At 41.8% G+C, this 17,636-nt stretch overlaps 1 protein-coding gene across 2 annotated transcripts in view; it reads right to left on the bottom strand.

Annotated features, from left to right (window-relative positions):
* Positions 1–8,725, bottom strand: part of bcl11ba (BCL11 transcription factor B a) — a 51,803-nt gene extending 43,078 nt beyond the window's left edge. Inside the window, exon 1 of one of the 2 annotated variants that reach the window (XM_067613803.1) lies at positions 7,771–8,725. In XM_067613803.1, the coding sequence (XP_067469904.1) occupies positions 7,771–7,825 (55 nt within the window). In that variant the 5' untranslated portion in view covers positions 7,826–8,725. The remainder of the gene's footprint in view (positions 1–7,770) is intronic. The other variant, XM_067613804.1, reaches the window with a different exon arrangement.
* Between the last annotated feature and the right edge of the window lie 8,911 nt (positions 8,726–17,636).

Below are 17,636 nucleotides of genomic sequence, written 5' to 3'. Positions count from 1 at the left end.
TCCGATGACAAAATGTGCATTGGGTTGTGGTTTCCTCACTCATAATTATTGAGCAGCAGTGAAGTCGGCAGTGTGTGTGCAGATGACAGATGCAAAGGAAGAAGCGTTACTCTGGCCTGATTTACCTAAGAAGGCTTGGGTGAGTCAGGCAAGAGCGCTAATAGGATTTCAGTTAACCGGGGCTGAAGAAGAACAAAATAAAAATCAAAGGAAATGGGACGTCTAAAAATGAACGGCTCAGAAATAACTCTTGACAAACCATCTACAGTAGGACTACTGCAACAGGTATTTCGGGAACAAAAAAAATATGAAGTTCTTCACTTCCTGTTGTGGACAAAATTCAGGGAGAAGTTTTCTCGGAGCAGGCTACCGTCTCTAGGGTTTGGCTTCCTCTGTTTATCGCCTATCACTGTAAATGTGCTGCTAATCCATCTAGAACCTTCACGCTCTCCACAAAACAGTCAGATAATGTTCACAGACATAAATGGTAGAGTGTATTAGCGACAAGCTCCTTCTCAAATATTTGTTCGCCGCACTCCTCAACTGTTTTTTAATGACATTACCCCTTTTCTTTTTTTAATACCATCATAACTTTTCCCATTGCGACTGATGAAAGCCCTGCAAATTGCTCCCAGAACAAGAAAGGTTCTGCCAGTTAAGACCAATGATAATGATGTGTGTGTGTGTGTGTGTGTGTGTGTGTGTGTGTGTGTGTGTGTGTGTGTTTGAGTGTACAGGGTCTGGACCGGAATGAAAGACTTGATCAAAACTATAAAAACGACTTTACTGCTGCGTTTTAACCGTTTCCTCCACCACACGCACACATGCAGAAATCAAGATTAAATGTTTGTGGGTGAGACACAAACAGAACATTCACACACATACACACTCACACACACACCAACACACACAGACCAGAGTTGTCAACACTTACAAGATGCACACATACACACACACACACACACACACACCTGCAGTATCACAGTCATTTGTCACCCTCAGTGATAGCCACACCTAGACGTCTCTCCAAACCCGAAGAAACTTGCGACATTCACACACACACACACACAGACAGACACACACACACACACACACACACACATACTCACAGTGCAACAACGGCTGGGTCACTACAGCTCGTCTGTTTCACCAGCTAAGCTTTGGAGGTGAAAACTACTCCTTTTCTATACTTTAATCTTTCGAATTTGAACGTTGTATCAGTTATTTCCTGGCTGCCAGTTGACTACTGAACTTCACCCGAATGCTTCAAAATCAGAGCTGATCCCTGAGCTGATTACTGGTAGCAATAATGCTGCACACGCCACTGAATGTAACTTTAACTGAGCGGCTGAGCGGTGTTGCCTCACACTGACAGACTGAACTGAACACATGAGGAATACGTGAAGGACAAAGTGATTGATTGAAGCGATGAGCCACCACAGAGACGGTTGAAGTCAGGACGTGACTTCACTACACTTTCATTTAACCAGAAATCGGCTTTTTATTTCGAGTCAATTTTGAAAAACCTCACGGTCGGGAGTGACAGATTACATTATTGCACTCGCTAATGTTTTTGGTGTATTTATGCTTTGTTGAGTATCTGTAAGTCATTAATTTACTTTGGAAAATGTTGTAGGCTCATTATAAACATAAAAAGTGGAGCTGTTTGTCAGTCAATGTGTAATCTCTCTCCTCTTTTATAAAAATTGTATAAGTAATCCAGCAAACTTTACTCTAAAAAGAGTTTAAATTAGCTATTTGTATGCTTTTGTATAAAAGTACATATTATAGGGTCTCGGGGTTCAAGTCCTTCATTTCTTTCCTGTCACTTCTACACCATCAACTATCAAAACAAAGGCAAAAGCACCTAAAAGTAGATTTTACAGCAGAGCTACAGTAACCATAAGTGTACTTGTGGAGAAGCTTCTTGGTCCTCTAAGCAGTAAGTGCAGAGAGCGTCATATTGAAGAAGTAATAGAGGAAATGTTATAGAATAAATATTGTATCGTTATGACTCACAGTCTATTTTCAGATTTGACCTGATTTCATGTGAAAAACCTGTTTACCTCCGAGCTAATTCAAGTTCATCACAAGTTAAATCCTCCCCCGTTCTGGTCGAAGTCAGGATTACCGTGTCGGGGCCAAATTGGGCGCGGATCAGAAGCAAATTTGCAAATAATTCTGAACATTTGTTTCAGGCTGATTGCGGCATTAGATGGATTCACATGTGACAATACAGAGAGAGTTCAGACTTAGTGGAGCAAAATCTTGACTGGAAGGAATCTGTCAGTCAGCACGGAGCCACCTGCCTGGGAGGCGCTGTGGTAGGAATGAAGCGCTCCTCAGAAACACAGAGCTCCAAACAGAGAGGAAGACCTGTGTTACTTGTAGTGCTTCATCCCAACATAACAAACCTACAAATCCTTTCAGATGAATATGAAATGACATTAATTTGGAGTTTTTTTAACCATGTAAAGATTTTTTAACTTAGACTTTATAAGTAACGGAAATATAATTTGATCTTGAATATTTATTGTAATAGATTGACTGATCTTAAGATAGTTTACAGACTTTGCTGTTTATCACAGATAATATCGCCAAAGCAGTTTTTAAAATGTAATTAAACAAAATTAAAGTGTATATGTTCAAACAAAAATTGATAATTTGATCATTTGAATAGGAAACAAAAAATAATGCAAAACATACTCACAAATTTGAACAAAAGAATTTTGAAATGTACTGAAAATAAAGAATAAATGGATTCTAATCATCTACAACAGTTAGAACTTATCTATCTGCTTTACTACATTAATAAACTACAGTGTATATACACACACACACACACACACAGTCATGCTGAATGCTATAGATGTCAGTCAGCCACTGTCATGACTTTACAATCCACGGTGTAAATAAAAAGTGAGACAGACGGTGAAGTACAGAGTGTGCAGGTGTTGACAGTTAAGAGGTGAATGTGGTCTTTCAGCGCTGATGTCATCTGATTAACACACACACACACACACACACACACACACAGTAGACGCTCGCACTCTGCTACCCCTCTCACCGGCAGAGCGAGCAGTACTGACAGCCTGAGAGCTCCCCCTAGCAGGAAGAGGGAGAGAGACATAGAGACAGACAGAAAGAGAGAGAGGGGAGGAGGAGGAGGAGGAGGGAGGAGGAGGGGGGAAGGGAGGGATGTGTGGTGTTGAAGGGCGAGCGACAACAGACAGACAGCTCACCAAGCCTCAGCTGAGCAAACCAACACTCTGGTATGCAGGCTATGGTAGAGTGTGTGTGTGTGTGTGTGTGTGTGTGTGTGTGTGTGTGTGTGTGTGAGTGTGTGTGTGTGTGTGTGTGTAACGTAGTATCAGTAGTGGGAGAATGTGTACAGCCTGCTGATCAACAAAATGAGTTTAGGCATGCTCTTTGGGAACTGGAAACCTTTGTCCCGGGGATTCGTGGACACACACACACACACACACACACACACACACACACACACACACACACACACACACTTTCAATAGCCACACTACTTTTGTGTTGTAATTATGAAGGTCTCTGATGTTTTTCCTCAAAACCTGACTTTTATACAAAACTAGAATTTAACGGGTCATTTCACCCAAATTACAAAAAACACTATTTTCTGGCATATCTCTTATGATGAAGAGAATTTTGTTTGTGGTGCTCAAAACATTTAAAAAAATAATACATGTAAAAAATGTTTGACGATTGATGATCCACAGAATAAACTGAGATCAGTTTTTACTGTTTATTTCTAAATAGAAACTCATTCCAGCAAAAACAATGAGAAAACACTGACTAATTTGGGTGAACTTACCCTTTAAATCTTTACCTTTGCACTCTCTGCTTGTGTGGAGGACATCTCTTAAGGAAACAGTGAGTGATTTGACTTGTAGGGATATCATTATGCGTTCATTACAATCAGCTCTGACACTTAATAAAATACAGTGAAGAGATGCATTTTCATTTATGGCATTTTAAGAAACACCTCATCTAGAGTGCTTCACTGCATATAAAAGAAGGAGTTGCTAGGTTCTCTCTCTCTCTCTCTCTCTCTCTAACAAAGACTTAGCCCCAGCAGGGTGCACGGCTATTTGACAAGCCAAAGGGAAACATGCATCTCAAGTGGGCGACTGCAATTTACACGCAGCCCTCTCTCTCTCTCTCTCTCTCTCTCTCTCTCTCTCTCTCTCTCTCTCTCTCCTTGTGTGTGTGTGAGTGTGTGTGTGTGTGTGTGTGTGTATGTGTTTGCGGCTACAATGGGAGCTCTCTCGTCCTGTTTGCGTCTCTTCACACTAAATCAGTCTCTCGGAGGGAAGCTGGGGTTATTTGCAGTGAATGAGAAGCAGAAGGCACGTCTGCACCTTCGGGTGTAAACTGTCTCGGCGTGGCGACGCCAAAACACACACCGAATCTTGCCTGACAAGCCGAAAAATACAGATTTCCACCGATGAGTCTTTCTCACATGTCTCTGAGGGAGAAACTGCACCGAATTCTCGTGAAGATATCTCACTCAGGACGGATCCTTTTTAGCCGCCCCTTTGATTTTAACATGCCAGGAAATGGAGTGTGAATTAGGTGAGATGTAAAGCATGCAGTGCTGGCTGTGGTGCAGAATCAGACATATTTACCACAGAGAAAGACAATAAACATGGAAAAATCATAAGGCCTCTTTTCATAAAGAGCATTGATTAGTTGATTCCAGGTGAAAAGCATTATCCCTGATTGATTTCTCTTTTTAAATCTGTTCTAATTACACAAAGAAGCATGAAAATGAAAGAGGTGAACTAGGGAAGAATTTTGAAGCTTTGAGACAACTGAATGAGATTAGGATTGCGCAAAAAAAAAAGGAGGATCAACTCAATTTTAGGAAGCTGGTCCTAATATTGTGAGCACATAGTGTAAGAATGTTGGTGCATGACTGAGGCCTAACCAAAGTGCGTTTAAAAAAAAAACAAAAAAACAGCGATTTACCCTCCACAAAATCCTAACACCTCCTTCCGCTCAGGTGCAGCAACTGTGTTCTGAAGAATCTAGAATTCACGCATGGGAGACATTTTTCAGAGTGTGTGATGCATCGCGTGGCGAAGTCCAAATTAAAAAATCCTCCGATTAAAAAACGGGACGCAGGTCAGACGGATTTTATGACCTGACAGCTCAAGAAGAATTATGCGGACTTTGGTGACGGGGATTCACATGTGTGCATTTGCATATATGTGTGTGTTGTTGTCTTGGCATATATATGTTCACGCAAACCTACTTATGCAAACCTAAATCTGTGTGTGCCTGTGTGTGTGTGTGTGTGTGTGTGTGCACTTGTGTATTCGAGCATACTAAATCCGTGAGCATCTCTTACACGTAAATTATGGAATGTATAGCACCCTGCTGCAGCCTGAATGGTTGTAAATCAGACAGGCAGACAGACAGACAGACATGCAGGTCAGACCTGCTCTGCGGATAGAACTACATTTTACACTACACACACACACACACACACACACACACACACACACACACGGTGAGGTAAACCAGAACATGAAGACGCTGAGCTTATTTATTAGCCTCCATCTTCGTGCTCTCTTCTCTTCCCACATCTTATGACTGTTTGTCTGTCTACCTGTCGTTCTGTCTGTCAGTATGTTCTCTTTGCTGCAGGAGCTGATGTCACAGTAAAGCATGCAGCGTGCACAATGTGACCCATTTCTAAAGGTAACTGAGTACACACTGCAGGCCTGCGTACGGGCTGCCACACACAAGTTGTAGCTCTGTTAAGCAAATCTCTACTTGTTAAGAGTTGATTTGACATCTAACCCACATAGAGTGTCTTCCATGTGTGTGTGTGTGTGTGTGTGTGTGTGTGTGTGTGTGTGTGTGTGTATGTGGGTTGGCAGAACGATGCCGTAAAGCCAGGCCTTGCAGCATGAGGAGGGAACCTACAGAAAGCCAGGCAACATGGCCCAAAAGCTGGGCACGGACATGCACGCATGCTGAGTCTCTACTGTAAATATGGGTGTTATGTTATACACAGAGAGCCACTGAGGTGCACACTGATACACTAGAGTGTAAGTGATCTGATCTGGCAGGCTTCACACAAGACAAGTCTCCCCAAATAACCTCAAGATGGTAGAAAGAGAGTCACATTCATCTAGATACTGAGCTGCATCTTAAAATGTCTTCATTTACAACAAGCCCCTCTGTGTGATGTAGATGCATTCATGCCAGTCTGCATGCTCCTTTTACCTGGATTCATCTCATCACTAAGTGTCCCTTACTGATATTTTGTGCTTTCAGTAGTTTCAAGTCCAGCATCAGGATTACTAAAGGTTTACTGCTCCCGTCAGGACACATCAGCTGGAAAACTGATCTGAGGCCAAAAAAAATCATTTGCACTGCTGAGAAGTTTAGCGGCAGAAGCGTCCGCGCAACAAAAAAAAAAGGATTAAAGAGTCTTAAGAGTTTGTGTTTTTAATAAGAAAGCAGAGCAGTGCGTTTAGTTGGTGTGAATTATGGCTGATATCGAGAAGAAAAAAGTTTTTTCTCGATGAAAAATTGCAAAACTATTTTCTAACACCTTTTCTTCTCCTCCAATAAACGCCTGGAAGAAAACACGAATCCCTCACATTAACGTGATACTATATTTTAAATAATTTTGCCTTTAAATAGCGTCACTTATTGTACTCTGCATAAAAGTGCCGTGAGGGAAACCCTTGAATTTTTTCGCTGTCAAGGCGTGCAGGGTATTAAATAATCCAAACCTACCATTAATATTACAACCGGGGGAAGTATAAGCTTTGCATCCATCCAGCAGAAAAAACACCATGAACGGGACTAACTAATTAAACTGAATACACGGAGGCTGGCATGAAGCATTAATGTGTCTATTAAAGATTCAATAACCTGCAGGAAAAAAAAAAGAAAATAAAGTCTACGTGTTAAACCTGAGGCGCTCCGTGGCTTCTTTAAAGTGCGGAGAGAAGAAAATCATCTGTTTGATTTGTTTTATGATCAGGCTTAAAATAAGAGAGTTCAGAGAGTTGAAGTTTAATAGTTGTCTGTGGCGTTCAAATTAACGTGTCGGCCCTTTTCTCGAAGCGAAAGATGAAGAAAATAATTTGCCAGAATTAAAATTCTCCAAATGATTCTTCTTTTTGTGTTGATTAGGACAGAGCTCATGTTTAATATGTTCACCGGGAAGGAGCGATTATGTGTTTGTGAAAGTGCGTCAAAAAGTAATTAGTGATTTAAACAGAAGAAACTGCAGTTGTATTTTTATTCTCAAATGAAAATTAAGTGTAATTTCCTCCCTTATGACAACAGTGTTCGTAATTTAATAAAGCAAAAACTGTAATAATAAAGAACGTCTCAAAAAACTACGAGGACGGATCTTCGACTTCTCCGTAAAGCTGCTTTTAAAAGTCAAACACACACAGCCAAAGACTTTTCCACTCTCTTTACTGCATGTGTAAATTTGCTCTAATAATAGCGGGCTATTTATAGACCGTAATAATCAGATAAGTAAATTAAGGCCTTTATCTAATTTTGTCAGTAAATCAGGAGGGAAAAAAACTGGCCTCCAAGAGACACTTCGACAAAACTTTCTGCTCCAAGTCTGAAAATGATCATTTTTACGCACCGAACATCCAGAAGAAAAAATCAACTCAACTTCTCAAAATGACAGCGGAGAGAGGAAAAGAGAGGAGAATCCTGTGCTGTGATGATGTGAATTTCTGCAGGTATACTTACGTGTTATTTCTCTCTGGGACAGGTGCTGTGGGTTCCCCTGCTTGCGTCGGGACATCGCCCTGGCATTTACACTGGCATCGCCCGGAGAGCGGCGCTGGAAGGGTCGGCTCTCCTCCTGCTGCTCCTGTATACCGGCCGCAAACTGACCCCAAAACCGGCCGCTCACTGGCCACCCCAAAGTGACCGCTCTGCACTGGCCCCAAATGTGGCCCTCGAACTGACCCCGGCGCGACGGATCTCCCTCCAGCGGGAAGCGGTTCCTGCGCTCTGCGGTGACCGGCCGTGGCGCAGCGCTGGGCGGCCGGGCGCTCGGTCGGAGCTCGGTGCCAAAGTGGTTGCGCGCCTCCCTTCTACAGTGGCGGTGAGGGAGGGGGATAGTCCGGCTTTCCTTCCGTCGCTTTCGCACCACCTATCAGAGGAGAGTGGAGAAAGGAGCGGAGCGGAGTGGAGGAGAGACGCGGCAAGACACGGGAGGTCGGCGGTCACCTCCTGATGGTCAGTCACTACCGGTGTCCACTCTCCGGCCACCCTGGACACCGTGCGTCCCTGTCCGGAGAAACCAGGTGAAAGGACGCCAATTAACGTGTGAAAGTGTGTAAAATAGGAATCCAATTTTCTTCTCGGCACTTCTCGAGGTGTCGCCAAGTGGTGGGCACTTCTTCTGCTGCACTGGCAGTGCCAGCCAGGCGGGCGGGTTAGACTTTAACTCTTCAAATCAAAGCCCACTGCTGGTTTGAGGACAGACTGCCACCCTCTTTTCTCTTTGTGCTAGCTGCAGAGTCCCGCATCCCCGGGCTGTGTGCGGCTCTGTGCGGCTCTGTGCGGCTCTCTGGCTTCTACAATGGGAGAAAACTCAAGTTCAAGTGCGGACGTGACGTTCAGTCTGCGGTGAGAAGGGAGAGTGGAGACTGAAGAGCACTGGGGGCGACTAGTGGTGGCTTTCACACACATTGACACACACACACACACTCACACTCACACACACACACCACTCTCACACCCTCGCACACACTCGGGCGTGTGTGGCGCACACGGCAGCAGTGGTCAGAGTCGCACTAGTCATCTCCGCCAGTGTCCCATTACTGCGAGAAAAGGATTTATTTCTGTTAAAGTATGACCTGAGGGGCTTCCGTACATCGTCCGGAGGATGCTGGACACTTTGCACGAGCCTGCTTCCATATTTAAAATGCATGCAGGCTTGTTGTGTGTAATTACGCGCCGTCTCTAACACACTTCTACCATTCGCTGAGAAGCGTCCGTAAATTTCTCTCATTATTAAATGTTGTTTTAACTCAACATTTATTAACATTTGACCCTTTTAAAACCAGTTTATTACATGTGCACGCGCGGACACCTTACCTCAATAAAGGCCTGTGATATAATACACTGCACTCCTTATGAACTAATTCAATTAATTCGTTTTTGCCATTTAAACGCGCAAAAACCTAAATAATCACACGTTATTATATGATTTTGATTGATCATATATTTTTTATAAGTTTGCCACATGATAGGCTTCTCTATGTTTTATTTAATCTATATTTCATGTAGCCGACTGTATTTTTATCCGACAGATTCTCACTGATGCGTCGTAGTGGCCTAGATATGCGCACAAATGTATGGATCATACTCACATTTCACTCCTATTCATTCACATTCAAATCATTTAATAATAACCCGCATGTGTAGCTTGTGGTTTATGAATACACACATCATTCCATCCAGATTTGTTTCATCATATTAATTAATAATGTGAGTGATATGGATGTCAGAGAATTAAGTTAATTTAGGCGTTCAAAGGGAGGATGTTAGTTTTTTTAATAAGGCAGTTTTTGTGACCTTATGGTGACCTTAGAGTGCCAAATTGATTTAAGCTGAAGTGGGAGATAAAAATGGGAAGCGTTTAAGGTTTAACAGTGATTTCTAGTTATCAGTAGTGGGAAGATTTGACAAGTAATTGTGCGAAATAGAATTAAAATTGAAATAAGATGAGAGGAAGCTGTGATAACTGCCGCAAACACATCTCCATCACACTTTAAAATACAGGTGATGCAGATATAGAGGCCTGGTTAGCTCAGTGTGTGTGTGTGTGTGTGTGTGTGTGTGTTTGCATGTGTGTGGGGGGGGGGGTGGAGGGGTGTGGGTGTGTGTGTGTGTGTGCTTGTACAGTAAATGTGTGTTCGTTTGTGGAAGCGGGCTGATGATGGATAACTGGTTTGGTGGCAGAAAGCAGCATCTCTGCATGCTGGCTGCTGACTGACTCCCCAGCAGCACCCTCTGTTTAAAGAGAGGCAGGTACAGTATGGGGAGCGTCTGATTTTCATCCTCGCACATCCCTGTGGGAGAGACTCAAAAGCAAAAAAGTAAAATTCGGTGACTTGGAAGAACATGTAGAGAGGGAGAGTGTGCGTGCAAACAGAAACTGGGTGAGAGGGAATGTCTTCAGTTGCAGCAGCTGAGCAGTGGCATCTCTATGATGAAACCGCACCTAGCTCAGATTTAGATTAGAGGAACATCAGTGTTTTTTTTAAAAGCAGAGGTTTGAACCGGTGGCCAGTCAGCCTTGACTAGAAACTATAGCTGCCAACCCCTTCATCCCTACAGAGCTGGATTAGCTGCTATCACATTCCAAAAACACTCCTTCTTCTTATTTTTCCTTCTTAATGTCTGCTTCTCAACTTATTTCTCGGCCCCATGGCTTGCAGAAGAAAGGAAGGAGGGGGGGGGGGGATGCAGGCCTCAGGGTTCTTTTTTATCCCCCCCCCTACCTCGCATCTAGACAAGCCTCTAGTTTGTTCCTGGGCCAGGTGTTGTCAGAGCGGCAAGAACGCTTTTCCCCGTCCCTCGTACGCATCCACCCGGCTTTGTCTTTGGACTTCTCGCTACTTTTCTGCATCGCCTCGAGTGCTGCCGCTTCTCTCCTCCGTCCCTCTTCTTCATTCTTTCTTTCTTTCTTTCTACAGCATATATCTTCACAGGGCTCGTCTTTGGCTGCTCAGCCTGTCTCCCAATAAGCCTCTCCTTATTTCAGCAGTATACTGTAGGAGGACATAAATAGATTTCCCATGCTCATTTACAAGAAAAAGGAGAGGATGGCAGGTTCGTCCAAATGTCTTTGTCGCACGCATAACAGAACACCCACTTTCATTTGGGAGGGATACATCCAGCACTTTGTCACAATAACAGCCGACAGAGAGCATTATGTTGAAATGTAAATCATTGTCATTTTTAAGGCGCGACTCAGTGCCAGTGTTTTTTTTTTTTTTATGAAGATATGGGATTAAAGCTGCTTTGAGCGGCTCTGTGGACGGACGGAGGGAAAGAAGAAGAAGCTGTCTTCATTGTCGCTCATATTCAATCCACACAGTCAGACATCAGGCATGCCTCTAAACATACATTTTCAGGTTCAGGTTCACCGCTGATGTTACAACAAATTGTGAATTTTTCTTTTTAGATTATTGTTATTGCCTTTAATGGTTCATGGGCAGTGAAGAGGCAGCCAGGAAACAAGGGGAAAGAAAGATGGGTATGACATTCAACAAAGGTCCCTGGCTGGAATCGAACTAGAGAGGTTGCAGTTTACTTGGCATGTGCACTAACCATTCAGCTAGCAGGATGCTCCACTAAATCATTTCTTACTGCAGCTTTAAAGTTTCTGAAGCTTTAATGTTGCCTTTCTGGATCATTTTTATATCATCTAAAGCTGTGAAATCTTCACTGCTGTGGAATCATGAGCACATCCTGTACAAAGTGACACTGCAGGCCAACATCACTACCCGGATGTGCTCCTTGTCCTTGCAACCTGATTGGCTCATTAGTCAGATGGGCGACAGGTGCATCATTCCCACTTTCTTATTGGACGTTTTCGAAGACGATTTCTCACTTAAAGGCCATCAGTGTGAGTTATGGCGGATGGCTCCCGGCATCCTGCTTTTGCCCTTCCTTCATTTGCATATATATATGCGGCTGTTTGTTTTTATGTTAATGCTAAATAAGCCTTTTTTTCCTCCCCTCCTCCTATCTTGTATCTGCCTCGGCTGGGCGGTTAAGTTTTAATTAGAGGGACGTGGAGGTGTCCTTTAGAGTTTTAAGATCACTTTCCCAACAACTGTTCACCACTAAACTGCTAATATTGATGTTTATGTGTTCAGATGCATGCTGGGAGATAAAGCATGATGCGGAGGAAAACAAATATGCACAGTGAGCTCACTACTTTAAAGAGGAGCTATGATGGAATGTAAATGATTGTATATTTTTAAGCGCATCAAAATTTTAGAGAATCAGAATCTAGTATTTGTGGGGATAGATGCATCCAATAAAAAACATTTTTAATCAAGCTTTTTTATTAGAAAGACTGAATAAATTCCATCCACTGAAGAAGTGCATGACATGCAGTTGAAAGTCCGTGAAAAAGTTAGTATGTGGACCTTGAGTTTTTTTTTTTTTTGTTTTTTTTTTGTCAAACGGTGAAGAAATTAAATTTTCATTCTTGACTTTGGAAACAGCCATTGAGACAACAGTCTCACCACAAGCTCCATTTAGTAACTGTTCCAGAGCTTTCGAACATATCATGATCTTCCTCAGCACATTGAGATCTGCACAGTTTTCATACAATTTTTTTAAAAAAAATCAAAGTTTGTTCTTGATCTCAAAAAACAGCATTTTGTAGCTGATGAGGATTATTGGATATGATTGAAAGCTCCTGAACAGCTACTAAATGGATCTCGTGGTGAGATTTCTCTCTCAAATGAAAAACATTCATTTTTGCCCTGAGCTGTTCTATATATAAAAACAGAACTTCATGCAAAAATTCTCTAAATTTCAGCATTTTTGCAGCATTTGTAACTGGATGGAGAAAATGATTATTTCAGATTCAAGCTGCACCAGCTACACCTTACATTAAAAGACTCCTGTTTATCAATGAGCAGCTGACACATCCTCTTTAACAGCAACCATCAACTCTTAATGTCAGCATCATCCATTAAAGGAGTCATTTTCTTTTCTTTTTTTCATCCAGTCATCGGTAATGAAAACCAGATTAGAAAGGCAGGTGTTGATGTGATGAGCTCCGCAGTCGGCTCCCAACTGAAAATGATGACCCTCCATATCCAGACCCGCAATGCAACACCACCCTCTATTGGTTAGCCACTGCCACATGCAAATAACAAGCCCCTCTGTGTCATTGGGAGTGCATATTAGTGTGTGTGTGTGTGTGTGTGTGTGAGTGTGTGTGTGCAGAAAGGACTGTTCCTCCCGTGGATTAGCAGACTTTTCTATTCTGGGTGTCCAAGCCTGTTTGAAAGTGTGTGTTGCAGATGATTGATCACTCTCAGTGTCTGCTCTGCTGTGTGTTCTGTGTATCTGCACACACAGTTTCATGCTGTGCAGCAGGCTGATTTCAACACTTCACATACCTGGAATAAGCTTCTCTTTCGGTGTTGTAATGGTTTATTAAAATAGTATTCAGTGGCGCTCATTATTACAGGTTCTGAATGAAGTGTTAAGTGAATAAAGGGCCGCTGTGATAGTCTCTGCATGGGTTGAAGAGTGAGCGTTTGAGGGCTAGCGGAGGAGCGCAGGAGCCCTTAAGCACAATTACGGATATCAAAGTTGAAATTATTCCTTTTAAAGGGAAAATGCTAATCATAGATTTATTTAGAGCAAGTTAGCAGCAGCACAGAGCTCTCATTACCAACACACACACAGCCTCGCACAAACACGTGAGCACACTCACGCTCACTCTCTCACATTCTTTCTTTTTTTTTTTCTTCCTTCTCTCTTCTCAAAGATTTATTTTCAGAATAATTAATTCCACCACAATTATAGCAGTGGTTAATGTATATGTTGGTCATTACTCAGAGTTGCATATAATGAGGCAGAGAGGGGAAACAAGAAAAAAGAATGTGTTCTCAACTCAAAGTGTAGCGTCCTAATTAGCTTTGCCTTCAATTAGAGACTATAGATGAACAGGCCAGCGCTCTGATGGCTCAGAGTGAGAGTTTCTGTACCAGCGGAAACTTGAGCCATATTCACCAAATGCTATTACAAAAATAGTTTTTTGAAACATAAGTTTTGAGGAAAATTAAAGCCACTTAAATAGTTGTTCTTGAACTGTTTTCTTAACCTATAAGCAAGGCCTCAACTCCACTTTCCAATGTGTTTTTAAATATTTCGCAGTGAAAACGATGGAATAATTTACTCATATTATTTCTTTACATAATTTGCTCACATTATTTCTTTTTGTGAAGAGTTTTATTTTCATTTTTCGTTATTATATACAACACAAAACCAAATCTCCATAAGGAGGAAGCAGAACATAAAATTAGGGAAGAAGAAAATAGGCTCACAGGTCATGGTACACTAATAATCCACAGTCAAAGAAGAGCAGTCAGCATGTCTGAGTGTGTGCAGTAAGTAAGTGTATAAGACATAAAAGGAAATAAATCAGTCAAAAAAATTCCAAAAGAGGTTCCAAAACAATGACAGGTGTCCATCATCAGAGGCCAAAATGTCTTTGAATTGTTCCTTTGTCCATCCATGATTCTCCTAACTTTTTGTAGCTCATCACTGCTTTCATTTGAATTATCATGAAAACAGTTAGATGGTTGTGCTCAATATCCTCTTAGAGACAGTAGCAGTGATTAATATCTGAACTCTTTACACAGTCTAAGAATAACTTGATGCTAAATCCACTTTTTAGCAAGTAAATTAGTATGCACAACTATTTACATCAGTATGTATACAATACCTGTAAATAGTGTAATTATGTATAGTCTAAAATGTTCATTGCAACTGAAGGTATTTAGCCTTTCCAGAAAACCTCGACTAGAATGTTGCTGCTTTCCATGTCAGCTGGTAAAAACAACACTTCAGGTAATGCAAGTGAAACACTAGATGTTAAGCTGAGAGTTACATATGTAACTACAGCTCCATGAATTATGGAGAACTACCACTATTCACACAGCAGGAACAGGGTGTTAAGAAGCTCTTTGAACTGACCTAATTAAAGGATAAAGCTGGCAATATTCTATATTTTTGTTATTGTCAACAAATCCCATCAAAAGACAAAAACCAACCAATCAATACTTTCTGAATTCTCTATCCCATCCCCCACCCACTGCTTCCTACTGAAGACATTAATATTTCAGAACAGCTCACAAATATCTAGTTTATTTTATTTACAAAGCTCCATAATTTATTAAAACACCTGGTCACTGTAGTTTTTAGCGAATGTTAGTCAAACAAGAGGAAATAGTGCATTTGTGAAGGACTATTTTAAGCGGCGGATGAATCCACATTTGGTGCTCTAGAGAGTATTTCTGGCAGCATGATGGTGTGTGTGGGATTGACACAAAATACACAACTGTGAGTGTGTTCATGGTAATGAAGGAACATGTCAGCCAGTGAAACAGTGTGGCTCATTGATGTGTTTTTAATAGTTTTTGGACAACAATGGAATATCAGGCTGTGATACACACACATTACTTGTTAGTAAGAGCAATTGCTTTTACTCTTTTCACTGGATTACTGACAATAAAAAAAAAAAATCTTATCTTTTAAAAAGTCTAAATGTAAGCTAGGCCCTCGGTTATGAATGGATGTCAGTGACTGCTATCAGTTTGCACCATTTCATTGCCGTATTGACGGTAGAAAGGCACAGAGGTGTGTAGAGCTCATCAGTGGTAATTTATCAGTAACAGCAGAATTGTGTAGTCACGGGAAGCTTCATCAGACACGCTGTCTTGATACAGTGAAGTCCACACACACAAGCAGCTAAATCACAGAGGAGCCCTGCGATGTGTAGCGCTGAGCTGCCTGCAGGCTAAATGAGATCTAAAGCAGGTTGTCCACCCGGACCAGTTTAGGACCCCTGAGCCCGGAGACGGCCGGCCACTGGCCACCAGCCGCCGGCCACCAGGCCAAACACGATTGTTTTACTGAAGAAAAATGGCAACCGAGTGTGACTAAATCAGGTTTGCTTGGCAGCCGGACGGCAGGCCTACTTCCACCAGAGTCCCTGGAGGAAGCGGGGAGAGTGAGCAAACAAACGAGTGAGGGAATGCACAGCCCAGAACACACACACACACACACACACACATTCAAACGCTGGCATCTGATAGAGAAACCCAGCGCTGCCAAAGCTCTGTATTCACCACAATTAGCTCCATCCTCAGACACTCATCCTAAACCCGGCGGTGCTGAGCCAAGTCGACACTTTTGTTTTAAAGAAGCTCTCATGTCCTTTTTTCTTCTCCAGCGCTGACATGACTTATGGCGATCTAACCCAGCTCTTTGTCATTTGGTGGAGAAAAAAACAAAACAAAACAACAACAACACACTGAATACTCAGCGCCAAATCACACATCACATAAACACGCTTAATAAGATTGATTCATGACAGAAGATGATAGCAGGCTGTCAAAGACTATAGGCCCAGAGTGAATATGTAAACTCATAGAGGCTGAGTCAGTAGATCATGTTAGCAAGAATCTCATGCAGATTTTCAGGAGAAAATTGAAAAGAAATACCCACAGATTCCATAAAGGCAGCACAGTTCAAATCCATGTACTTGCACAAAGATTGTTGGTTTCTATTTTGGAAAGTGTAATATAACATAATAACATCATTTTTCAGTCAGTGAGGGAAGCGTGCACATAAACACACAGCGGTGAGTCTTCCTCACACAGGATGAAGTCAAGGTGAGATGCACAGCGTTGTCATGAATAAGAGCTGAAACGATGATCAATACTGAAGAAAAGGAGTTGTCAAAATGTTGGGCAACACATGCTCCACACACACACACACACACACACACACACACACTGACTGTTATTCCATGTAAATGAAGCTGAGGTTCAGCTCTTATCAGGCTGAACCGCGGCTGACTCCTGTGTCGGGGCGGCGAGAGACAGAGCCGAGCCTATCCATCACTGTGATGTATGAGAGAGAGAGAGAGAGAGAGAGGGAGAGGGAGAGAGAGTGCAGCAGGTCACTGGAGGAGCTTCACCACAGGGCTTCCAAAATAACTGGATTTTTGCATTTCAGCTCAGGGTCTTTAAAGTTTCAAACATTAAAGAAAAAAATGACAATGTTTCCTTCCTCAGGTTTATTCTTCTCAGGGTGGTAAAGCCTGTGAAACAGCATCATGAGCCACTAAAGTCATGTTTTTCTATTCAATATTTTCCCTTACACATAAGAAAACACATTTAACACAAACATGACTCACAATGTACAGGAGGCAACATTTATTCAGTTGAATGTTCAGTATGTTTTCTCTGTATATTAGATTCAACATGATGATTCAACATAAAGCCTTCCTCACACTACAGTGAGGAAATACTGGATTATTATTTTATTGTAGGTTTTTTTTTTTTTTACTCTAAAAAATAAGAAAATGAATTTTAAAAAATACCAGAATTAAGCTGTAAAATACCATGAATATAGTGGGAAAAATCAATTTCATACGTGCTTTTTAAGTGGTGATCAGACTGATACAGTAGGTGGAATATTATTAAACATATTTTAATATATTTAACATAATTTAAATATTGCTTCTGCTTGTTGAAGTGTAAATGCTTATATGAAGCAACAACGCTTCTATGATCAAACATCCTTTCTACTGATTCCTCAACACATCCACCAGAGATATTTTAAATGACAAGTTGACTTTTTTTATCTTCTGCATTTTTGAAAATAAACCGCACTGGAACAGTAGATTCTCTCTCTCTCTCTCTCTCTCTCTCTCTCTCTCTCTCTCTCTCTCTCTCTCTCTCTCTCTCAGTCTTGGTTAATTAAGCAGCTCTGCTTCGTTAATTGTCCTCCGCTGCCCTCTTCTGGTCACTCTGTCCTCATGTTGGACATGTACA

This window comes from Thunnus thynnus, chromosome 16 (assembly GCF_963924715.1).
Source record: "Thunnus thynnus chromosome 16, fThuThy2.1, whole genome shotgun sequence".
In the NCBI taxonomy this organism is placed as follows: Eukaryota; Metazoa; Chordata; class Actinopteri; order Scombriformes; family Scombridae; genus Thunnus; species Thunnus thynnus.
This window is presented reverse-complemented; position numbering and strand designations above follow the sequence as displayed.